The sequence below is a fragment of the Dipodomys ordii genome, unplaced genomic scaffold, assembly GCF_000151885.1.
Source record: "Dipodomys ordii isolate 6190 unplaced genomic scaffold, Dord_2.0 Scaffold56, whole genome shotgun sequence".
NCBI lineage: Eukaryota > Metazoa > Chordata > Mammalia > Rodentia > Heteromyidae > Dipodomys > Dipodomys ordii.
Genome location: NW_012267272.1, coordinates 337103 through 362897, shown reverse-complemented (window position 1 = coordinate 362897; position 25795 = coordinate 337103). Strand labels below are relative to the sequence as shown.

The following is a 25795-nucleotide window of genomic DNA, read 5'->3' as shown; positions in this document are numbered from 1 at the left end:
AGCTGTTAAATGAATGTACTCTGGAAACTCAGCAAAAGTACCATATAACTAATACAAAATGTGCTATACTGGCTGAAAACTTTTTTTTCCCCATTTCCTTCACTGTAAAAGCTTCTCCAAAAATGATATCCTTTTCTAGAAAAAAAACAACACTTTTTTTAGGTTTATTACAAGTTCATCACCTGTTTTAGAACCTATAATCTAAAAACTGGAGGAAACAAATATTTTGGTACACAGTTAAAGTCAACCACTGCTATCCTGATATAACTGTTATCTATCTAGATTGATTATCACAAAAATAACCACACATACACAAAATCTTAAAAAAAACACAAAAACAACCACCAGACAAACCAGTTCTGGTTACTGAAAAATCATTTAAATGAAAATGTTGTACAACAGAAGAAAACAAAATCTTATAGAAAATGTTTAGCAGTATGGCCTTTAAGTGGAATTATTCCCTAAAATGAAAGTGAATAGCACTTAGTATGTAGTATATTTCAACTATTACCATGGGATTTCTTTCCCCAAAACAGAATCAATTCTTGCTTAAGCCTTTAAGACATGAAATGGAAGTCTCTAATATACCATACATGAAATGTTATGATATTCACAACTATGTAGACTTGTAAGTCACAGCAGGTTAAACCAAACATATTCTGATTCTCAGGAAAACTGATACCTTCTTCTAATTCTAATAGCATCATGAATTATTTATCTCAAGGAAAGACAACTAATTCTGATACATAAAGTGCTAAAGTATATTCTGCTGATTCTATAAATCATGAAGGGTTGCAACTAATATTGAGTGAGAAAAAGAGAATTTAACAGGAAACTATGAAAAAATATTTCTTTGTTTTGGCGCTGAGGACATGCAGACTCTACTGCCCTGAAAGTACAATGAGCCTGGTACCTGGAAGTAATCTGACATTAAATCTAAAACCTGTGTCAAAGCTGAAGGGAAGAAAAGAAGCATGGCTTGATATTGCTATTACAAAGCCAGAGCAACACAAGAGCTAACAAGAAAATAGATGAAAGGGACAAAACTATCTATCATCAGCACCAATTCTGAGTGGGAAGGTAAAATGGACTATAGTTCAGATATTACTAGCTGGTAAAAGTTTATTTTGTTATAGTATGGTTGGCCAAAAGAAGAAATAGCAAAAGTAATCTTAGAAGTTAGTGGAAAGAGAGGCTAAAAACCCATGAAAGTCATGCAGGCACATTCACACAACAGATGAACAAATATGCCATTAAGAATACAAAATCTGGGCTGGGAAGGTGGCTTAGTGGTAGAGTGCTTGCCTTGCATGCCTGAGGCCCTGGGTTCGATTCCTCAGCATCACATAAGCAGAAAAAGCTGAAAGTGGCACTGTGAATCAAGTAGTAGGCACTAGCCTTGAGCTGAAGAGCTGAGGGACAGCGCCCAGGCCCTGAGTTCATGCCCACGACCGGAAAAAAACAAAAAAACAAAGAATACAAAATCTGTTGGGTGCTGGGTAATCCTAGCTACTCAGGAGGCTGAGATCTGAGGATCACAGTTCAAAGCGAGCCCAGACAGGAAACTCCGTGAGACTCTTATCTCCAATAAACCACTAGAAAACTGTAAGTGGTGCTATGGCTCAAGCAGTAGACTGCTCGCCTTGAGCTGAAGAGTACACGGACAGTGCCTAAGCCCAGAGTTCAAGCCCCACAACCAATAACAACAACAACAAAAAGAATACAAAATCTTTAGAAAACTGAATGGCTGCTGGCTTCTCAAGCCTAGGAATTACTGATGGAGGAAGATAATCTATAGCCAAGCTATTTTGCTACAACAACCTTGTACCTAACCATTAAGGAAGTACGGATTCCACTGCTACCAGCAGTTTTCATTTCTTTCAAGAGATCTTGAGTATCAACAGAAAAATTTATAGTTTTTTGTTTTTGCTAGTCCTGGGGCTTGAACTCAGAGCCTGGGCACTGTCCCTGAACTTCTTTTGCTCTAGGGTAGCACTCTACCACTCTAACCACTTGAGCCACAGCGTTACTTCTGGCTTTTTCTGTATATGTGGTAATGAGAGATCAAACTTCATACATGCTTGGCAAGCACTCTACCACTAAGTTACCTTTCCAGCTCTATATAGTTTTTATGTAAAAAAACCATGGAAAAGGTAAAAGAACAAAACAACTATTTCCTTCTCCAAATACAAAACTTCTAAGTTAAAATTTTATATTCAAGTAATTTTTTTAATGTATTAAGGTTTTTCTGTATAACTTGTTCAACTTTTATCTCATTTGCACAGAGACAATTTTTTTTAATTTATTTTTTTATTTTTTTGCCATTCTTGGAGCCTGGGCACTGTCTTAGGCTTCAGGCTTCTTTTGCTCAATGCTAGCACTCTACCACTTGAGCCACAGTGCCATTTCTGGCTTTTTACTGTGTATGTGGTTCTGAGGAATCGAACCCAGGGCTTCATGCATGCTGGGCAAGCACTCTACCACTGAGCCACCTTCCCAGCCCATGGGGACAATTTTTAAGATTAGTATTTTCTTCATTTTCCTTCAAGCAATCCAAGCTAAAGACATTTAAAAAACAACGTCTGAACTTTACTACCATCTTTCATTACCTCTTTTGTCTCTTCTGGGTCTGAATGATCCACCGTTATATAAAGATCATTTTGTAAGTACTTCAAAGCACTAAGAGGATCCATCTGGGCCTTTTCTTCAAACCTAGAAAATATAAAAGAATAATAATTATCATGAGTTATGAAAAAATGTAGATGAGATATACTGCATATAAAAGGAGTTACTCTGAATATCTAAAAAACCTGTATTTGGGAATCCACTGGAAGGATAATACAATGAAGACAGTGGAGACTGTAGTCCTGGGAAATGTAATAACAATGCCAGGTGTCTGTAACTAGTTGTCATACTACAAAATAAGGAAGAGTTCTGCTTACCCTTCTCTTAAACAATCAAAAACAAAGCAGAGAATATGTCAAATATTTTACATGACACAACTGGAAAAGAATCCAGTGTGTTTAATCAAACCAAGAGAAGGAGAATTGGAAGCATGGTTTAGTAGTAGAATGTCTGTCCCTTAAACGTGAAGACCTGCGTTCAAACCTCACTCCTTAAAGATATAAAATAAAATGCTTTCTTAGATTTACAGAACAGGTTTAACACATACTTTGGAAACTAAAAGTATCTAACATCGGTTAGCCTTTTTTTGGTGTGGTACTGTGGTTTTGAATTCAGAGCCTTGTTCTGGTTAGCACTGCCTGTTCTCATAAGAAACCTCCAGGGAGAAGTAATGTTACCTTACCACCTCATCCTCAACAGATTAGATGAGGACTGTGGCACCTAAGCCAAGAGTATTTGTATCAAGCTCGATCAGTAACTTATGGGCAGAATTTGTTCAATAGGAACACTTTCTCCAAGGAATCCTCCCTCTCTTAAGAGAATTAAAAGATGAGAAATATAAGGACACAATTGAGAAAGTACTAAGCAGAGTCATGAAATGGTAGATTCTATCTATACATTTATCTAGGCTGTGGGTAGTCAGTTGAACTGAAGTGTAGTTCAAATGCTAAAGTATACATACTAGCAAGCATGAGGCCATAAGTACTTCCCTCTCTCCATACCCAGTAGTAAGCTAAGTAGGAGACCAAGAAATAGAAGAAAAGCAGTTTCTTTTTTTTTCTTTTTGTCGGTAGTGAGGCCTGAACTCTGGGCCTGGGTACTGTCCCTCAGCTCTTCAGCTCTAGGCTAGTGCTCTACTACTTAGGCCACAGTGCCACTTCCAGCCTTTTCTGCTTATGTAGTACTGAGGAATCGATCCCAGTGCTTCATGCATGCAAGGCAAGCACTCTACCACTGAGACACTTTCCCAGCCCAAGAAAAGCAGTTTCTGACCACTAGAATTTCTCTAGTATCCTAAATAATTTTACTTTTGGCCTCACTATTCAAATGCTGAAAATATGTTGTAGTGTCATGGCTAGCTAGCCTTATGTTTCCTTTTTTTTGCTCATGGTTGGCACTTTACCAATTGGGCCACACCTCCAGCGTGGCTTTCTGTTGATTAATATAATGGACTCCTCTGTTGTGGCTAGCTTCAAAATAAGATCTCCCAGATCTTAGCTACTACAGTACCTAGACAGTTCCAAGCCACTGACCCCAGGCTCCCTGGCTAAACTAATTCTTTCTGCATGAGCTACCTTAATCGTGTACTTATCCTCTGTACTCTTAAAAAAATTAATTAACCCATTTTCCATTCTATTAAATTCAATAGAGTGCAGTTTCCTGAAAGGTGTTTTTTCCTTGTCTTTTTCTAGGCTACTCTTGCAAGTCCTATTACAAAGTATCACAATTGGTATCTGCAGTCTAAAATTTTATTATAATCAATGGTTTTGTGTAATATCTAAACAAACAGGAATTAACGCTATATATATTTTGCCCCTTTCTCTCAGAAATCATTGTCAATTGTGGGTATTAGAGTATTATATGAAAAAAATAATAGTGACACTTTATTTACATCCTTGGCATACAATGTATTCCTTTCCCTCTAAACTTGTATTTTTTATTTTTGTTGGTCATGGGGCTTTAACTCAACGCCTGGGTGTTGTTCCTGAGCTCTTTCACTCAAGGTTAGTATTCTACTACTTTGAGCCACAGCTCCACTTCTTGTTTTCTGGTGGTTAATTGGAGATAAGAGTCTCAAGAACTTTCCTGCTCAGGCTGGCTTTGAACTGTGATCCTTAAATCTCAGCCTCCTGAGTACTAGGATTACAGGAATGAGTCATATATATATGTATATATATGAGTCATATATATGTATGTGTGTGTGTGTGTGTATTTTTTTGGGGGGTGGAGGGGTCCGGTCGTGGGGCCTGAACTCTGGGCCTGGGCGCTGTCCCTCAGCTCTTCAGCTCAAGGCTAGCGCTCTACCACTTGAGCCACAGCGCCACTTCCGGCTTTTTTCTTTTTGCTTATGTGGTGCTGAAGAATCGAATCCAGGGCCTCAGGCATGCAAGGCAAGCACTCTACTACTGAGCCACCTTCCCAGCCCTGGCTTTATATATTCTTAAGTTCTCCTTCAAGGGCTGTTCTGAAATAAGTTCTAAGATGAGTTAGCATAGTTCTTTTCCCATACTACTAACTTTCCAGTCACATACTTCCTGCCTTTCAATTTCAGTTGCTTTATTTTGTGAACTACTCTCAAAAGATTTGCTGGTTTTTTATTACATATTTAAAAGCTTAAATGACTCATTATTGTTTTTTAAAAATTATCTAATTTCACTCTTTTATGTCTTGACTAATGTAAGTCACTAATAGTAATGTTTGTACTCGAAACTTAATTTTTAAAAAATAATATATATTATTGCACTCCTTATTTCTCAAGTGCTAAAGATTGAACCTAAGGCCTCATGCAAGGTAGGCAAGCACTCCACCACTGAATTACAACCTTAGCCTAACCATGCTTTCAAAGGAGGAAAATCACTGACAACATTTGAAAAGCAAAAACAAGCTGGGCGCCAGTGGCTCACACCTGTAACCTTAGCTACTTAGGAGGCTGAAATCTGAGGATCACGGTTCAAAGCCAGTCCAGGAAGGAAAGTCCGTGATACTCTTATCTCTAATAAACCACTAGAAAACTGGAAGTGGTCTGTGGCTCAAGCAGTAGAGTGCTCGCCTTGAGCTGAAGAACTGAGGGATAGCGCCCAAGCCCAGAGTTCAAGCCCCATCATGACTGAAAAAAAAAAAGCAAAAACAAAAATTACTCTCAGGTTGGATTGGGTGTGGAAAAACAAATGATCCCACATACTTTTGGAGAGAATGAAAACTAGCAACTTTCTGAAGACATCAACTCTACCACTAATTCTACAGAATTTCTGCACAAAACAACAAAGTAACTGCTATCATTAATCCAGAGTATTCTTACAGCAGAAAATAAGCGGAAGAGTAATCTATTCCATATAAAAAGAGACTAATCACTCTGAAAACCGTAACATTTCTATTGGTACTCATATGTATTAACACAAAAAATAATGCTTATGGTATTTCATTCATTGGTAGATTCAACACAACATGATCCCTATTTTTCAGTTACACAAAGTTAAAGTCAGCACATATGTGTAGTAAAAAGTTTAAAGAATATAATCCAAATATTAAACTATTACTTGTGAATATGGGAATGACGGGTGATTCTACTTCTTTTGAGAGAGGAAAAGATTTTCTTGTTTTTCTTTATAAAGCATTCGTTACTTTTACCATGAAAAATCAGAGGAAGTAGTTTATCAGTTAATTCTAATTCCTTACATATAGCTCTAAACAACTCCTTTAATTTCTAATAGGCCTATGATTAGGAAATACTTATATACAATTCAATCTTTAAATACCAGGTATATAAAAGTAGAAAAAAAATCACTGCAGTATTTCTGAACTAATACAATAACTTCTTCATAAAGGTTCAGCCTTTCTTAACTTTTTTTTAAGGCACATTTAATTTAGTAACCAGAGTGCAATACAGAGGTCCAAGTACAATGAAGGAACACATTCCTTCCTTAACACCAACAACGATGTTATTTTAACTTGTGCCTATTGGATGGGATGAGGGTTTAAGTTCACCACTGAAAAGAGTAATGCAGTGAATCTCATCACAGCCATACAACCAAGTTGTGAATGAATGTTTATAATGCTTCAAACAGTTTAAAGCTCATGTTTGATACCACACCTTGTCTGTACATTCCTCAGTTAAGATTATCTAGTTTTGGGGCTGGGAAGGTGGCTCAGTGGTAGAGCACTTGCCTTGCATGCATGAGGCCCTGGGTTCGATTCCTCAGCACCACATAAGCAGAAAAAAAAGAGCCGGATGTGGCGCTGTGGCTCAAGTGGTAGAGTGCTAGCCTTGAGCTGAAGAGCTGAGGGACAGCGCCAAGGCCCAGAGTTCAGGCCCACGACCGGACCCCCCCCCCAAAAAAAAAGATTATCTAGTTTTTAAAACTATAAGGCTCCTTTGAGGAATTCAGAGTTTTAAACTAATTAATTAAATATACACACTACTTGTACTGACATCTATTACTTGATTCTCTCATGGCAATTCAAAGTTAGTTCTTATCAAGTGAATCCTTTAAAAGCAAAATTCACTTCATTTTAGTTTTAACCCATAGTTCAACAACAATCATGAAGTCCACAGTCTTATTAGTAAAACTGATACACAGGCCGGGCACCGGTGGCTCATGCCTGTAATCTGAGATCTGAGGATTGTGGTTCAAAGCCAGCCTGGGCAGGAAAGTCCATGAAACTCTTACCTCCAATAAACCACCAGAAAACCGGAAGTGACATTGTAGCTCAAGTGGTACAGCGCTAGCCTTGAGCTGAAGAGCTAAGGGACAGCGCTCAGGCCCAGAGTTCAAGCCCCACAACCGACAAAAAACGAAAAAAACACACAAAAAAAACACTGACATACAATGTCTCTAAGTTACTGCTAAAGAGGTTAAGAGCAATGAATATTCCAGTTTTTACATTTCACAAGAATTTTACATGTTCAATTCATGATTTAAAAATCTCTAGGTTTTCAAATCCTCCAAATTGTCTGAAGACATAGTATGCCACAGACTTAAGACTTTTCTCCTATTTTCTTCAAACAGAAACATTTCTCAAGTGCCTACATGTTGTAGAAGGGGAATTTTTCAGAGATGGCCTCTTCTTTGGAATCGTCGAATGGTAATCAGGCCTCTTAAAGCAAGGGGAAGGGGAAGAGAAAAAGGCTGAAATACAAGGTTCATCTGGTAAGTTTTACATTAACCATAACTAATTGCTGGACAGCTTAAGAGTATGGTTTTTTTGGCTCAAAAAGTCTGAGTCTTGGTGTGGAAACAAGTATTTGGCTAACCCACCACAGCGTTCTTGCAGTGGGACTGAGAGAATATGATTTGTTTACCTCGCAGGCATAAACTTGTCTTTAGTCTGTTCCAGTTGATCATTCATTTTGAGGAAAAACAAGTTGATTACTGGCTCAAATATTGTAGATTTCAGTTGGGTAACTCTCTTGGCTGTTGTGAGGTACTGGATTTGAGTAGTACACTCTTGCATCTCTTGTGTAATGCTAGTGGCATTACAAGGATGTGTTCTCTTTCTGCAGACTCTTGCTGTGGCTGCTTTAGTTTTTTTCCAGACTCCCTTAAGTCAGTTACATCATTTGAGTTAAGATCTGTGTACTCACCCTCCAAAGCTTGGATATATGCTTCATACTATTTCCATTTTAGGATTAATGCATCTTGTGCTATAACTTTGAAGTCTGTTTCACTCAGAGGAATCTTTTTAGGAAGAGGCTCTTCATTGGTCATCTTGAATCCTCTCCAGACCTGGGTTGTGTGGATGCTGCCAGTTACAGTTACCCAGGCAAAGGCTCCGTTGCACTCAGCCTTTCCTTCTAAATTACTTAATCTTATTCCATCTAACATTATTAGTAACTCCAAAGGATATATATTTTTCTACACTTTTTTAGTGTTTTATTATCTACCAAGACTGACAAGCAAACACATTCTAGGAGATATGAAGGTAAATGTTTGATTACACAATTCTAGTTTTTAGAAAAACAATGTAAAATTATTTTGTTTAGTTGTAGTGTGAAACATCAAAAAAGATACTGTGTAATCAATTCTATCATCACATTCACTACTAAGAGTTATTAACAAGTCTGGTATATGCCATTACTCTAGAAGTGGATCTAATTTGTAGTGGGAAGAACTTGAGTAGACACAGTATACTCACAGAAACTTTTTATAACATTTGCAAAATTTCACTTGTTCTGTATTTTAAAATAATACTATAATTTAACTTTGTATCTCACTTTGGAAGAGGAAAACAAAAAATAAGAACAGGGCATTTCCAAAAGTACAATATTCACAAGATTCATACTATCTTCTTGTTAAAATTACAAGTCTAGAGATACAAGAGAAAGTTGTATCTCCAAAGCTGGATAATAGCTGATAATGCTAAAGATTTTTCAGTAAATTATTTTTATACCTGTGTTTTCTTATGAGGTACTTGCAATGCCTCAGTAAATAATCTTTTGATGGTCTACACAACTTCAGTGACCAGAAGTCATCTAGTCTCATCTTGGGAGAGCAAGATTTTCCTGGATTCCCACCAAATAAATAATGAACCTATAATAAGCAGAACAAACCAAATGAACCACAGAAGCCATAGTAAAATGTCTTCATTTTGTTATTAATGCATAACAGGTAATAACCTTTTTTTGCCTCATTCATCTAAAAAATACTTAGGTCACCATTGCCAAAGATTTCTCTTAAAATTTTTTCCTCAAATTTCCACTTTGATTTAAAGCATTGTAGCTGCTTTCCTAAAGCACATTTTATATTAAAGTAATTTATACTACCAAAATTACAATGATAGTGGAAGATGACACAAGAGCAATAAAATAAAAGAAGCCAATCCTCAAGGGACAGTTCATGGAAGACAACAAATAGTAAGGATTATCAAGTTAACTGTTCTTGAAATAGCACATATTTTTTAAAAAAGCAAAAAACGGGGCTGGGAAGGTGGCTCAGTGGTAGAGCGCTTGCCTTGCATGCCTGAGGCCCTGGGTTCGATTCCTCAGCACCACATAAGCAAAAAGAAAAAAGCCAGAAGTGGCGCTGTGGCTCAAGTGGTAGAGCACTAGCCTTGAGCTGAAGAGCTGAGGGACAGTACCCAGGCCCAGAGTTCAGGTCCCACGACTGGACCCAAAACAAACAAATAAAAAAGCAAAAAACCCTAAAATTTGCTGAATCACTGAAGGGGTCACAGTTAAATTAACCATGTCAATGAAAACGATTTAAGATCTTATTTTGCTTTAACTAAATGCCAAACATTAAAAATACCGTTCCATTCTTCAGTTACATACCAAAAAAGTGGAAGGAATATGATTTCACTATTAAAATTTTAATTCTATTCTGTACAAAGTTTTAAAGTATTTTTTTCAAATTTTGGAAAACTGCTATTCAATGGCACCTTAAAAATATATACTAAGCCGGGCACTGGTAGCTCACACCTGTAATCCTAGCTACTCAGGAAGCTGAGATCTGAGGATCATGGTTCAAAGCCAGCCTGGTCAGGGAAGTCCGTGAAACTGTTATCTCCATTGAACCACCAGAAAAAACTGAAGTGGCGCTGTAGCTCAAGTGGTAGAGCTCTAGCCTTGACCTGAAGAGCTGAGGGACAGCGTTCAGGCTCAGAGTTCAAGCCCCACAACTGACAAAAATAAAAAATAAAAAAATATACTATCTCTACAGTATTAGGTAGAAATTCATTAAAGCCACAAACTGGGAATTCCAAGTGGAAGGGCTTTTATTCTTTTTCATTGTATCTTTAACCCAGATGTCTCAAACAATATAGCAGACATTTTGAATATTCACTAGTGGCCTAAAGAGCAAGAATTATGTCATAAGCTTCTATGTAATCTGGGTCTAACCTCTAAACTATATAGCAAACTTAAAGGACAAATAATTTTAAAAAACCCCACTCTGATTACTACATGACACAAAAACTTTGGGATACAAGATCATTTTCACAAGACTAATGGAACAGAGGTCACATGATCATATGCTAAAATTGTGCATATTTTATTTAGACATTCATATTGAGGAAACATTTGCTCTATGTCTGACCTATTAAGAGGCAATCACTGGCTATTTTCAAAAAGAGCAATAGCTGGGAATGGTAATGCACATCTATAATTTTAGCACTCAGGAGGTTGATAGGAAAATTGTGAGTGAGTTTGAGGCAAGCCTGGCTACAAGACACTGTCTCAAAAAAAAAAAACAATCAAAGGAAAAGTGTCAAAAACCATAGACTATGCAAAAATGTTTATTCTCCTTAAATTTTTTTAGGGAAAAGTTATACTGAATGCCTATTAAATGTTTGTTCTATATTATGCTTTTATTCAAATCCACTTACAACAATCAAAGTATTTTGGGGGAATAGTCTGAATTGTAGAATATGGAATGTTTTACAGGTCAAAGTAGTTAGCATACCTTGTGTAACTCATCATAAACAAGCTGATGGGCAAATCTTGGACATGGTTCTTCCTCCTGTAGACTTTTACTTGGATTATCCTTTGCAGCTTGATCATTCTTATACACGCAAGACCTGTAAGACATTGCTTTTGACAACATTCTACTCCAGAAAGCTAGTAGCAAATAAAGACATTTATAAAAACTACCGCCAGGAAGTGGCACTGAGGCTCAAGTGATAGAGCGCTAGCCTTGAGCTGAAGAGCTCAGGGACAAGGCCCAGGCCCAGAGTTCAAGCCCCATGACCGACAAAACCAACTAACCAAACAACCAAACAAACAAAAACTACTGCCAATGTCCAAATAACCAACAGAAAAAAAAGTGCATTTGTTTACATCAAAGCTTAAGGTTTTGGTAACTCTCATGAAATAATATAAACTTGTTAGAACTGAGTTCTGAAACTCTTAAGTTGTCACACAGAACACTTTGGAACAAGCTATCTGATGCTTAGAACTGAAAAGTGATCTTGTTTATTCACAATAAAAAGATGCATAATATATTGTTTTCATTTTGGCTGCAAATAAATGTCCTATTTAGAAACAATTCCTTAGTTGGTGAGCATTGCTCTCCTTTCCTGGGGGGTGGAAATGGGGCTTGAACTCAAGGCTTTGCAGTTGCTAGACTGGCACTCTATCATTTGGGCCATACCACCAGCTTTGCTTTTTTGCTGGTTATTTTGCAGAAAGAATCCAGCAAATTTTTCTGCCCAGCTGGCTTCAAACCATGATTTTTCAGATCTGAGTAGCAAGGGTTAAAGGTGAAACCTGCTGGTGCCCAGTTACTTTCCATTTTTAAATAGAGGAAATAATTTGAAGTGTTTTTATTCTATAAAATATTTACTTATGGAATTTGAGAATTAAATCCTCTGCATTAGTTTTTTTCAAAGCAAACTATCAATACCCATTCTATAAAATACTCTGTAATTAAAAAGTCTTGATTTAGAAATGCTTAGTCAAACCCATACATACTCAACCATCTCATATATTACATTGTGATTACCACACAGACAAGAGATCCTTACCAACTATTCCTCACAATGTCATAGATCCAGAATGAATTTCTGACATTCTCTTCTCGCTTTTCTTTGTCTTTACTGAGCCCAGACAAGACATGTATTTCATTCAGTTCTGGATCAATAGTTGCTCTCTGTGTGAACCCTGTCATTGGAACTATAAATCAAGGGGGAAAAAATAAGATGGTAATAGTCATGTAAAGTAACATGCTAGTACTCTTTAAAATATTATGTATCTTTAATTACCTGTGTCCACAGTACTTATCTTCTAGCATCCTTCATAAATGCAAGTGCCACAAAGTTAAGAAATTACTTTGTTAACTACTCTGTGTCTAGTGCCTAGGACAGTGCTTTGTATAGAATTAATTTTGGAAAGAATAAATGAATACCAACTACCAGAATGGAGCGAGATCAAGAAAAGAAGTATTCAATATAATCTTTTTAGTCAGAGTCAGGAAAGGGTAATGTTTCAATTAGCCTCCTCCTTGCTTGGCTTTCGTTCTCAGCTAGTGCTCTACCACTTGAGCCACACCTCTACCCCAGTATTTTCCTGGTGGTTTTGGAGATGGAGTCTTTTAGACTTGTCTGTCCTGGGTGGCTCTGAATCATAGTGGCTCTGGAGCTCAGCTTCTTAAGTAGCTAAGACTATACAGCTTCTAGCACAAGGCTTCATATTTTTTGTTTTTTTTTTTTTGGTTTGTTTGTTGTTGTTTTGGGTCCGGTTGTGGGCCTGAACTCCCTCAGCTCTTCAACTCAAGGCTAGCGCTCTATGACTTAAGCCACAGCGCCACTTCCAGCTTTTTTTTTTCTGCTTATGTGGTGCTGAGGAATTGAACCCAGGGCCTCATGCATGCAAGGCAAGCACTCTACCACTGAGCCACCTTCCCAGCCTCTTCATGTTTGTTTTTAAAGGTGAATTTTAATCCACTCATATTTAATTTTAAATATTTTATTCAAGAATAACCAACATGTACCATTGCAGTATGCTGCACTGAAAAAATATTGATTTGTGATATACTATATTCCTTTTGGATTAAAATTCTGTACTCCATATGGTTAAGTGTTTTGCAATTATAGCACATCTCCAATTGTTCTACTCACAGTTTTTTCTTCAAACTTCCAGCATTAAGAAATTTTTCTTGTTTTCTATGGTTTTTATTGTTTTCTCATCTCAATATCCTCATTATGGCCTTTAGTATTGAAACAAAATTTGCTATTGCCAGTACAGAGCTTAGTATATTTTGAAAACACAACTGACTATATGTACCAATATCTAACATGAAATAATTAAAATAATGTATACAATACTGCAATATAAGCTTTTGATAAAAATGAATGTTATGAAATTTTATTACTAAAGTATGCCATAAAATAACTATCACTACTATAAAATAGTAAAATTATGGCATTGCTGCCTACCTTTCTTTGTAAAGAACTGACTATAGTAAACCTCATCTAGGTCTCTTCCTTGGTAACCAATGGACTAGAGCTTGGGCAACCTCACAGAAGCCTCTGCTCTTGTCTGGCTCATAGTTATCCCTTTTCTCCCACAAGCCCATTATAATTAAGCTCTCATGCCAAAAGTACATTTTAGAGGATAGCAGGCCAGGTCTATAGATATTAATCATCCCAAACTCATCATTTCTTTCAGTTTTGTAGAAGGAAGGCTGGGCTCGTCACCCAAGCCTACAGGCTCTTGGTAGTGCCAGCTATCAGGCAGCAGCACCACACTATCTGCTCTGTAGTAGGGTTTTCCAGGCGCCCAGATACCCTAGCCTCTTCATGGACAGGCTTCATGTTGTCTTCAAAAACCTTGCTGTTCCTCTATAATTTCCATCATCCTGGGGCCAGAAAGCTCTGAGGTGTTCTTAGCAGCAAGAGTCTGGGAAGCTGCCAGCATCTTACCCTTCTACTCTGTGCCCTTACCTGCAAGACAAAACAGCAACTCCTGCAGCTCCTTCTCCTTCTGGGATAGCTAGCTGACATATTCAGCTTTCTCCTGATAAAGCTTATCCAGGACTTCCACCTGTTCTTTTTTTTTTGGTTGGTCGTGGGGCTTGAACTCTGGGCTTGGGCGCTGTCCCTGCGCTCTTCAGCTCAAGGCAAGCACTCTACCACTTAAGCTACAGCCCCACTTCCCTTCCATCTGTTCCTTACAGATGCTGGAGGTCATCCATTTGATTCTGGTAGTCCACCTTGTCGGGCAGGTTATGCAAACAGCAGATTTTCAGCTTCTTCTTGGTGTGCTACTTCCCCTTCCTAAATAGGCCAAAGATACAGCTCTTGGGGAAGAGAGCCTAGTGCTCCAGCTTTCTTTGGCACTGGGCTGCCAGGTCACTCATGCATCCACAGTGTGATTCCTGCTCCTGCAGCTGCCAGCAGAGCTTCCTTTTCTTTTATTCAGAAATGGTTCAAGGTAAAAATCCCACATAGTTTGTGGGTTGGTTTCATCACATCAGGGGCAGTTGCTGCCTCACACTTCTTTTCTTCTTTGCTCATTCCTTCACCTTCCCTAAGTCAGAAAGCTCAGCTGGGCCTGCAGCTGCTCATTCTGATGTTTTGTTGCTTCTAGGCACTTCAGAGTGTTCTGTAACTTTTCATTTTCTATCTGGGCCCCCAATTTGCTCTGCACCTGCTCCTGCTTCAGCAGCTGGGCCTGCCTTATCAGGTATTGTTGCAGGGAGGGTGTCCTTTAAGATCAGCTTCTGATCAGAGGTGTTGAGCTGCTCATTAGGTGTCCCTGAGCTCCTGCAGGTGGGCAAGGTACTGGCCATGTAGCTCCTGCAGATTCTGAGCTGCTTGGCTCTTTAGCTCAGCCATCTCTTTTCCTTTTAATTTCTCTAGCTAGCCTAGCTTCTCCTGCAGGTTTGTCTGCACAAGCTGCTCACCATTCAGCCTCTGGAAGGCTCCTGAAGCTGATCTTTCAGTTCTCAGTTTGCACAAGCATGCATCTCATAGTCTCATGTTTCTTTTCCACTGTCTTGAGGACCTTATGCCAATCCTCCTCAGCAACTTGATCCAGGTTCTTGAGCTCCTTCTGCTACTGGAGGGCCTGGGCCTGCAGCTGCTGCTCAGCCTGAGATGATCCTATAGGGGACTGGAGGGAAGGCAGCTCTGACACCTACTTTCCCAGTTCCACCAGGTTGGTCTTGGCCCAACACTTACTTCACCCCTTGCTTTCTCCTCTCTCAGTTGGCTTATCTGCTCCAGGAGCTGCTGGACCTTCTCTTCCACCTGGAACTCTACACCCTCAGGTCCTCCACAAAGTTGTCTCCCTCCCAATTTAATTGTTATCAATTCTTTCATGTTGTCTAGTTGTCTTTCCATCTCTGCCTGCTCCACTAGTGCTTATTGTAACTTGTGAATTTTAATTTTCATGTCGGCTTTCTGTATAAGCACTCTCAGCCTCTTCTGCAGCTCAGTGTTCTCTTCCTCCAGGCTGTCATAGCTTCTGCATTTTCCTGGAACTGCAGCTTCACTTCATTCGGGGCTCTAATGAATTCTAGGTTGTTCTTGCCAGCCTCATTCTGTATGGTGGAAACTGCAGAACTCTAGCTCTGCAACAGGCTGTTGCAAAACCTGCAGGTGGCTGGAAGACCCAAATGCTTCAGTTCTCTTTCATTGGCCACCTGCTGCTTTTGGGTCAGGGCAGATTGTAAATCACATTTTTCTGAAATCAACATCTGTATTGATGGCTTGTGGAGCTCCAGTAGTTTTCATTGCTTCCTGCACAAAGTCATCTTCTCATTGTCTTTTTCCCAGTTGCTCCTGCAGGTCTTTCTTTTCCTGCTTTGATTGTTCCATTTCACTGCAGAGTTGCTGATTTTGCATTCTGCTGGAGTCCAAGACAAGCACCAGGTTTTGGCAGTGCCATTCCAAGTTCTTGGTGTTACTGGGACCAGTGATATTCTTGACTGATAGCTCTGGCAGGGCTCAATGGAGGGGAAGGCTCAGGGTTTGCATGGCCTTTAGTCACATCCTCATTTAAATTACAGTTCACAGTGGTGTTTGTCTTGTTGTTACTTCCCTTTTTAATATTCTTCTTTTTCTTGTATTCTGTGGCTCCTCCAGATGTATGTATTCTTGCAGTAGTTTCTTTTCTGAAGCTATTTTTTTTCCCACTTTGTTTGTACAGCACTGGCATAAGGAAAGTGAGTGGGGCCACATTCCCAGGCTCTCTGGAACTTCCTTATTCTTGTAATCACTACCAACTATGACTATTTGCTACTATATCTTTGAAATTAGCTTGACTCTATCATCGTGTAGTATCTTCTCTCAACCACTGGTAGTGATGTACGAAGAGGGGACTATCAGTGCTAGTAGGCAGCATGGAATGTGGTCAAGGCCTTAATTCTTGTAACCCATTGGTCAGAATGAGACATGAAAAAATAGAGCTGTGGCCAGAATCTTATGATCCAGGCAGAATGCTTAGAGGCCCAGTGACATCTGTATCTGTAGCCCCTCTCCTCTTCAGCCCAACCTACTAGAGGGAACCAGCTCTAGCTGGGTGCCTTGCTCTAATCCTTTGCTGCATATAGGGAAGCACCTTTTTGTAGGTTTTAACACAACCACTTGGAAATCAGGGACATGGCTACAGAGTTCCCCTAACAGAAGGCATTCAGACTCGGACTGATTTGTCTTTAAAATTCTATTTTGTTCTCTCTCACTAGGATTTCCAAATGACCCTCTGGCCTCTGTGGCGAGTGCCTGTATTGCTAGCTACTTGGGAAGCTGAGTCAGGAGGATCTCAGTTCAAAGCCAGATCTTCTCACCCAATGTTTGCATTTATCCCAGATGATGGAAACTGAAGGATTTACTTCTTCTCCATGGCTGAGCCACTCATGACAGAAAAATCTGCACGACACCATTCTTATAGAAGCAGCTTGGTATGGTGAGTGATACCTGTAACCTTAGCTGCTCTTGCCATTCTTCTAGGAGCCCTCAACTTCCAGCAGCAATGGTCAACCTCTTTTGACTATGATCCAGATCTTCAAGAAAGTTAACTACAAACTGATCCCAGCTCATCTGAACAGAGGCATGTAATTCTGTAGGTGGTGACTCCTCTTTTCTGTACCAAAGATAAAACTGCTTTCATTTCCAAAGGCTAAATGGCATGATAGCTTTGCTGTCTTTCCAATACTTCCTACTAGTTCCTAAAGCTGGTCAGTCCAAAAACTAAATTACTGTCCAGGTCTGCCAAGGTCTTTAATAATTTTGTGTCTTACTTCATGGCTCTACCCTCCATACAATACATTTCTATCCTTGGTTCCATGGGCAGGGATCCATTCCACTGTGCAGAACTTCAAGTAATGGCCCCTCCCCCACACAAACAGAGCCAACTGGCTCTTGTCCTGGCCTCAGTGGACACTTTCAGTCTTCCTTCAGAGTAGACTTTTGCTGTCCCCTTGTGTCAGACATGGTAGCAGCAGTCCCCACTGTTCAGGCTATAGCCTAACAGCCCACCTTGTCTATGTCCTTCACCACTGAGAGACTACAGTCACAGTGGTAGCAGTGATGTTGGTTGCAGCAGCAGCAGCTGCATCTCCACTTGTAAATAATTTTTATTTTAAAAACATTAAATATTTTCATAAGCTTGTAACCAAGAAAGCTTCTACTCTAACAATATAGTAGGAGGAAAATTATTACTATATAGGAGGAAAATAATTATTCTGTAGTAGTACAATATAGTAGGAAGAAAATTATTACTATATTTAGTTGCTTTAAATATACATACAAACAGAAATAATAAAACCTAGTTCCATTGAAAATTAAGAATTATCATTCCTAGCTCAGTAATAAATTAATGATAGAAAATCACTAGCTTCAGTCTTCTTAAATGGTCAAGATTTTAAAAGACTTTGACCTTTTAGATCAAAATCCATGTCTAAAACAGGGTCAAAATCAAAAGAACTTATTACACTATTTACTTTTAACTCCAAGAAGCACAGTAAGTACATTTTTAGGGCCAAAATTACAACATTTTGTTTTTAAGGCTTTCATGAGAACATTTATGGATAAATCAAATCTTATAGACATAACTCACACAGCGTTCCTATTTTAGTTTCATAGCCTAATAGAAGGAAATGAAGTTTAATATCAAAGTTTGAGATAGATAAAGCTTTAGGATCAATTGGCCCAGACCCCTCATTTTCCAATGAATAAGCAGGTCTGGAAGTTACACAATTTTCCCAAACTAGCAGAATGATGATGAATGGAAGACCCAGATGAAGAGAGATCAAGATTTTTGATTCTTAATTCATCATTCCTTCAATTATACCAAACTATTCTAAAACTATTAGAACAGAATGGAATAAACAGTGACAGGTATGGGAAAAAGAGAGTTGACAGAATTTAAGGAACAAAACAAGTAAACATGTAACTATCATAAAACGGAGTAAGGTTGTAGAGTTCCCTATCACCAATGCATAACATCTGTCCACTGGTGAAAGCTCCACATGTTTCTTACACTGAATAAATACAGATTTGCAAAAGTAATCTACAGCCAATCATGAAGCTCTGTAACATATCATCCCCAATAATAATCCACAATTAAGAGTTAAATACAGCGCTTACATATGGGGAGTCTGAAATCCTTGTGTTCACAGCCTTACTGCCAAAAGTTATTCAGATATAAACCCAAATGTTAGATATGCTGAATTTTGATGTAATTATGTATGTGTCAGACAAACTGCTAATAAATCCTTTCTAAGCAGCTGCCAATCCATTGATTTAAATTGTAATTTCTGAAGGGAGAACAGTGAAGTAGCCTAGTTTCTTTTCTTTCTAACCATTCTTCACCCTTTATTTCTCTAATTACAGTAATTCTGAATAAGGAAAATTAAATTTTCTAATTCTATCTGTTTAAGTAGCCATAAGTGAACCGTGATGTAGTAAGGGACCCCTCGCTAACACTGCTACCTCAGATTTTTACCTATCATAGAGTCTCTGGAATTAACTCCCACAACAGGTGAGGGATCATTGTGTTACGAGTATAAAAATTACTGTTGCACATATTATCTTTACTTTACAAAAGAGCCATGAAAAACATGTATTTTATGCATAACAGCTAAAAGGAAGAGTAATTTCTATTCCTATTGCTCAAATTAGGCATTTAAATCATTGGCATTAATAAAAGCCACTCTTCTGAATATAGTAATCATAGGCAGGGGAACTCCTAAATTGGACAACTGTGTAAATTACCAAAAAAAATATACCTTTAATAATCAATAGGACACTAATTATTATATGCAAGGGCAATAAGCTTAAGCTGATCAAACTAATCACTTTATTACTAGAGAAGATACTTTTTAGGTGCTGATCTTATAAACTCACATTATTAGCAATCACACAAAAATCTCCTTTAGAATAAAGATATACCCCACTATGATAGTAAATAATCTGTATTTCATTATAGTGAAAACAGAAGATAGGAAGGCTTAGTTAATGGAGAATACAGTATTTAAGATACTGTAGTAATACTGTAAGATACTGAAAGCAGTATCTTAAATACTGTCTATTCCCCTATAAGCAGGCGAAAACAATTTAGTGTTTTTCTGCTTGAAGAAAATAATTTTTTACAGTGAACTATTTTGGTGGGGGCAGGGTTTCATTCTTGCTAAGCAGGAGCTCTCCCACTGAGCCATAATTCATATGTTTTAAACAGATAGAATTAGAAATTTTAATTTTCCTTATTCAGAATTACTGTAATTAGAGAAATAAAGGGTGAAGAATGGTTAGAAAGAAAAGAAACTAGGCTACAGTTTTTCACCTAAAGTAGTTGAAGGATGAGAGAAGAAATCACTAAATGTTCTTACCCATCCCAGAGTCTTTCTTGGTGCCATCTGATATTATGTCCACATGGTCAGAGTCCACATCATAACTAAAGAAATCATTCAAATAGGTCTTTGATCGCTGGCCACCAAAAACATACAGACAACGATTTTTCTAAAAAAAAAAAAAAAGAACAGGAGAAATTTGTCACCGCTATTTCAGAATGATCCTTTCAAATATAGACCTCTACAAAAGTAGTTTATGATCGTTTCCATGAGTACTAAACTAGAATAAGGAGGAACAGAGGTCCTACTAATAGGTACTGTTCAGGATAACACATTAAAGTAATAGAGCAAAATACAGAATAATGCATACAAATTGCTACCTTTCTACATGAAGAAAGAAAGTGTGTGTGTGGGGGGTAGGGGGAATGTGTGTTTATGTGTTGGGGATATGAGAATGACTATTTGGACAAACCAAAACCTAATTACAAAGCCACAAAAGATACTATGCTGGAAATGATTTGTACAACTTTGGTGGGGGAAAAGGGAAAGAGGGAAAGAGGGAGAAAAACGAGGGGGTAACAAGTTGGACAAGAAATGTACTCAGTACCTTACTTATGTAACTGTAACTACTCTGTATAACACCTTGATGATAAAATTAGTATTAAAAAAAACTCAAAAACAAAGCCAGGTGCTGGTAGTCACAACTGTAATCAATCCTCGCTACTCAGAGGCTAAGATCTGAGGGTCACAGTTAGAAGCCAGCCTCAGCTAAAAAGTCCTCATGAAAATCTTATCTCCAATTAACCACCAGTAAACCAGAGTGGTGCTGTGGCTCAAAGTGAGAGAGCACTAGCCTTGAGCAAAAAGAGCTCAGGGGCAGTACCCAGTCCCTGAGTTCAAGCCCCATGATCAAGGCGGGAAAAGATGGTTAATTAAGTTGGGCACCAGCGGCTCACATCTGTAATCTTAGCTATTTAGGAGGATCACAGTTCAAAGACAGCCTAGGAAGGAAAGCCGGTGAGACTTTTAACTAACCACTAAAAAAAGGCTAAAATGAAGCTGTGGCTGAAGTGGTAGGGCAGAAACAGCTAAGGAACAGCACACAAGCTCTGAGATAAAGCCCTAGAACTGGCACCAAAATAACAAAACAAAATACTAATGGGAGGGGGGATAAGGCGGAGAGGAGGGGAAACAAAGCTCCTTTTAATTACTGTCTAAAACACAGGGATAAAAAACTGAGCCCTCCAAAAATATCTTGACTTATGGTTTAAACTTTATAACCATATTAATAAGAAAACAAAACTAAAAGAAAAAACATGTTGGGGAGATACAGGAGTAGTCTAGTTCAAAGCAGCCCATGAAAAAAAATTAGCAAGACCCTATCTCAAAAAATAAGCTGTATACCTGTAATCCCAGCTATAGAGCAACCTGAGGTAGGCCCTAGGCAAATAACTAAAATTCTAACTAAAAAAGTAGCTAAAGCAAAAATGGCTCAAGCAAGCAATATAATGAGAGAGAAAGAGAGAAATAAACCTAGGCACGTAAGATATGACCACAAAGGATCATAATCATATTGAGAAACATTTTTAGTGATTTCTTTAATTCACGGGTTTTTTTTTGTTTTTACATTTGTAATGGGTTAAATCACAAACAGAAAAATAAATCAGCAATCTTACACAGTACTTAATGATTCTGTCATTTTCAAAACAATTCGAAGCCAGGCATTGCTGGCTCAAACCTGTAATTCTAGCTACTTAGGAGGCTGAGGATTACAGTTCAATGCCAGCCCAGGCAGAAATGTCCGTGAGACTCTTATCTCCAATAAACTATTCAGAAAAAGCTAGAAGTAGTGCTGTGGCTCAAGTGGTAGAGTATTAGCCTTGAACATAAAGAGTCTCAAGGACAGAGCCCAGGCCCTGAGTTCAAGCCCCAGGACCAAAAAAAAAAAAAAATCAAAAGTAAGTGATACAATAGTACTGTTATAAAGTAGGATTTTAATTTTAACCAAATAAATTATCAAAGTTATTAAGAAAAAAAATTTAATTTCAAGTACGTTTATTAGTATGACTTTATAATTTTTCTCTCACTAAAAAAGAAACCTGTACATATGGGTGAGGAAGAACATCAAACAAAATAATGACAGCACTAAATTTCAAAACATCAAATACATAAAAATTTGTGAGTTCGTAAGTATATGTATTTAAAAACCTCACCAGTTAACTTCAGAACCTCATTTAACTAATGTGAACAGTAATACAAAAATTATACATTTTTATCACTTATGCAGTATGATTTACCCATATGGTAACCAAAAATACTTCATGAAGTAGAGTCACAGTTCTTAAATATAAAATAAATTACATCATTAGAACAAAATCACTACTTCATTAATCCAGATGATTATCAATATTGGGCTACTATAACCATTAAGTAAAAATTATAGGAATCTCATAAATGAACCATCAGGATGATTAACACCTGTACGGGAAATATATCAAAAGTATAGACACTAGCCATAAATGCTTACTGGTAATTTTTGTCAGTTGTTGGGCCTGAACTCTGGGCCAGGGCGCTCTCCCTCAGCAATTCATCTAGCACTCTACCACTTGAGCCACAGAGCCACTTCCGGCTTTTTCTGTTTATGTGGTGCTGAGGAATGGAACCCAGGGCCTCATGCATGAAAGGTAAGCACTCTACCACTGAGCCACCTTCCCAGCCCCGGGTATTTTTTTGGTTGGTTGTGGGCTGAACTCTGGGCCTGGGGACTGTCCCTGAGCGCTCGCTCTACCAGTTGAGCTACAGTGCCACTTCGGTTTTCTGGTAGTTAACTGGAGATAAGAGTCTCATGGACTTTCCTGCCTAGGCTGGCTTTGAACTATGATGCTCTGATCTCAGCCTCCGGGGTAGCTAGGATTATAGATGTGAGCCACCAGCACCTGGCACTTACTGGTATTTTTAAACTCAGAATATTTATGAGGTATTCTTGAATGTTCTATCTTAGCCTTCCCAAAAAGGATGCTGAATCTAAAATCAAGCCTCTGCATATAACTATTAGTTAGTAGAAAGTATGAAGAATAGTAGAATATACTAAATGACACTATGAAGATAAAATCAGCCAAAGTGAGAATGTACAAATGACTCAAGATTCTTTAAACAAGTAAGTTGTACATAAGAGAAAAAATAGTGTGAGAGATTAGTGTTGCAGATTACAAGAAATTTAAGAGCTATAATGCAGTATATAGATTTCATTTTTTCGGGGGAAGAGGGAATTTCTGGTTAGAACAAACCAACTCTGAAAATTTATTTTCTGGGCCGGAAAGTTGGTTCAGTGGTTGAGTGCTTGCCTTGAAAATTTATTTTCTGGATTAGGAAAAAAACAAGAGCAGACAGTATTACTTAATATTAAGATTTTTTTTATTTTGGTTAGATATAATAAAATTTATTTTTAAAAATGTTTGTTAAGGTAATATAGTTGTCCTTCAATATAGGCACAGTATTAGTTCTAGGTGCTCATGAGGATGTTTATGTCCCTTATATAAAATGGCATAATATTTGCATATAACCTAAACACTTCCTGTTTTATAATTTGATAAGGTATATGCTACATAGTTGTACAGTATGATTTAGGGAATAAAGACAAAATGATTACACATTGTCCACTGTAGACAAAAACTTTTTGGTACTTTAATTCCTGGTCAGTAGATTCTGTATATGCAGAAGCCACAGACACTGTAAGACCAATTTATTAAGAGTTGAGATTTACTTTAAAACACTCTTAGCACAATGCAACTTAAGAATAAACTTACAAACATCAAAGAAATACCAAAGGACAGTAAATGTATGAAAAATGAACAGATTATAATTATTGTTGAAACTGATAGATGAATACAGAAACTTATTATTCTTTTTACTGCATAGAGAGAACATGTTTAAAACACACATTAAAGGGAAGCTGTAAAATGTTTTATAAAACTGTTTTAAACAGCTGTGTTCACAAAAGTCTCAGACTGCATTAAAACACTTGAAAAAGGTAAAGCAAAGACTTTATGTTGGTTTTGGAAACTTTAATACTAATTCAATAGAATTCTTTTTTTTTTTTTGGTTGGTCTGGGGCTTGAACTCTGGGCCTGGGTACTGTCCCTCAGCTCTTTAGCTCAAGACAAGCACTCTACCACTTGAGCCACAGCGCCACTTGTGGTTTTCTGAGTCATTTACTGGAGGTAAGAGTCTCACAGGAGTTTCCTGCCTGGGCTGGCTTTGAACTGCAATCCTCCGATCTCAGCCAGCTGAGTAGCTGGGATTAAGGTATGAGCCACCGACGCCCAGCCAGAATTAATTCTTAAATCTGTGTGCTTAATGGAGAATAGGCAAAGGGGAAAGTAACAGATTAAAAAATTGCCCTAAACTGCTAAGTAAAATCAGTAAGTAAAAAGTTGTTAGAAAGTACAATAGCTACCCACTACCTGGATAAACAATCAAGGTCTTCATAAAGCTGTCTAGATTATTATTCAGGTAATAACTAGTTTGGAACTATTAGGTTAGTAAGAGTCTCAAAGAGCAAACAATTCACTGTTAAAGTTTCCTTTTTCTCCGTCACTGCTGCACTACTCATTTAATTCTAGTGAAAAGCGTTGACCCCTTACTGAAAACTATCTTACCATTTCTTTTCCTATAAAGATACACATGACAAAACAACATATTCCAATGTATATTCTTACTGAGTGAAATAGCATGCAGTGTCCTATCCGAGACTGGATGTCCTCTGGCCCTGCATTACAAGAATCCTCTCGAAGAAGTTTCCAGGTCTGACACTGACAGTTGAAAGCAAATAGGCCACTGAATTGTGGTTCACTGGCTCTGCTGTCATCTACACTGCCGTTACATGTCAAAATTCTGCCACCAAAGGTGTAGATCATGTGTTTTTCTGAGTCCATACACATCTACCAGAAAAAGAGAATGCATTATTAGTTTTAGTTTATTCTAATCATATCTACAAGAATTAAGCCAATGTGTATAGTTTTACATTTTCAAAAACACCAACTGAACTTTGTCCATAAGTCCTTCATGACCTTAAATACCATGCTCTATACCCATACCACAATCCAGCTCTCTTCATGACAGAGATTCAGGATAGATTTCTAAGTATCTTTTGAGGCTTCTAATCCAAGTTAAATATGTTAAGAAACTGCTTTCTTGACACGAAATAACTTCTCCCCAAATCAACAAAAGATATATGACATGTTGATTTAATACTGAACAGAGTATATCAGTGAATAGCAATCAAATCCTTCTTTTCATCCTACTTACAGGAAAATTCTTTCTACTCTAAGAAAGCATCCTAATAATGTTACTTGTTTAATAAGAAAGCAGATATGCAAGACTGTTGCAGCTATTCATCCCTGAATGTACTTTATAAAACTCTTCAAATTATATAATTTCAAAACAGTAAAATAAAAAGACATTTGTAAATAATCTGTCTCTAGACTGACTTCTATAGTGTGAAGGCTTCTGTTTCCTTTCATGCATTATAAATTTAATTTTCTTTGAATTATGCCATAGTTCATTTACAAATCAATTGTGAAAGCTGGTGCTGGTGGCTCAGGCAAGACACTTTCTCAATGCAGAGCTGGATATGATAGCACAAACCTGATGATCAAAGACCAATTTTGGCCCGCCATCAGCAGCAGTATCTTCACTTAGTAGCATCCATGTGTTTGTGTCAATGTCATAACGATAGAAATCACTTTTCAGAGATTTGCTGTTCCTCACAGAGGAATCCAAGTAACGTCCCAATGTGTAGATTTGTCTGCGTTGAATGTCAATGCACATTTTATGACATGATCTAGCACTAGGACCATTCTGTGGAAAAGAAAAATGTGTAGGGAGTCAAAGAACAAACAATAAAATTAAAGGCTATTTTTGGGGGGGTTACCTTTCATTAAAAGATT

At 37.8% G+C, this 25795-nt stretch overlaps 1 protein-coding gene across 1 annotated transcript in view; it reads right to left on the bottom strand.

The window, feature by feature from the left end:
* Mkln1 (muskelin 1, intracellular mediator containing kelch motifs) overlaps positions 1-25795 on the bottom strand; it is a 165013-nt gene that overhangs the window by 10109 nt on the left and 129109 nt on the right. Inside the window, exons 10-16 of the mRNA XM_013021687.1 lie at positions 25494-25706; positions 24566-24787; positions 19887-20016; positions 12082-12229; positions 11022-11136; positions 9013-9152; positions 2610-2712 (exon numbers count right to left, since the gene is read on the bottom strand). Of these exons, the coding sequence (XP_012877141.1) occupies positions 2610-2712; positions 9013-9152; positions 11022-11136; positions 12082-12229; positions 19887-20016; positions 24566-24787; positions 25494-25706 (1071 nt within the window). The remainder of the gene's footprint in view (positions 1-2609; positions 2713-9012; positions 9153-11021; positions 11137-12081; positions 12230-19886; positions 20017-24565; positions 24788-25493; positions 25707-25795) is intronic.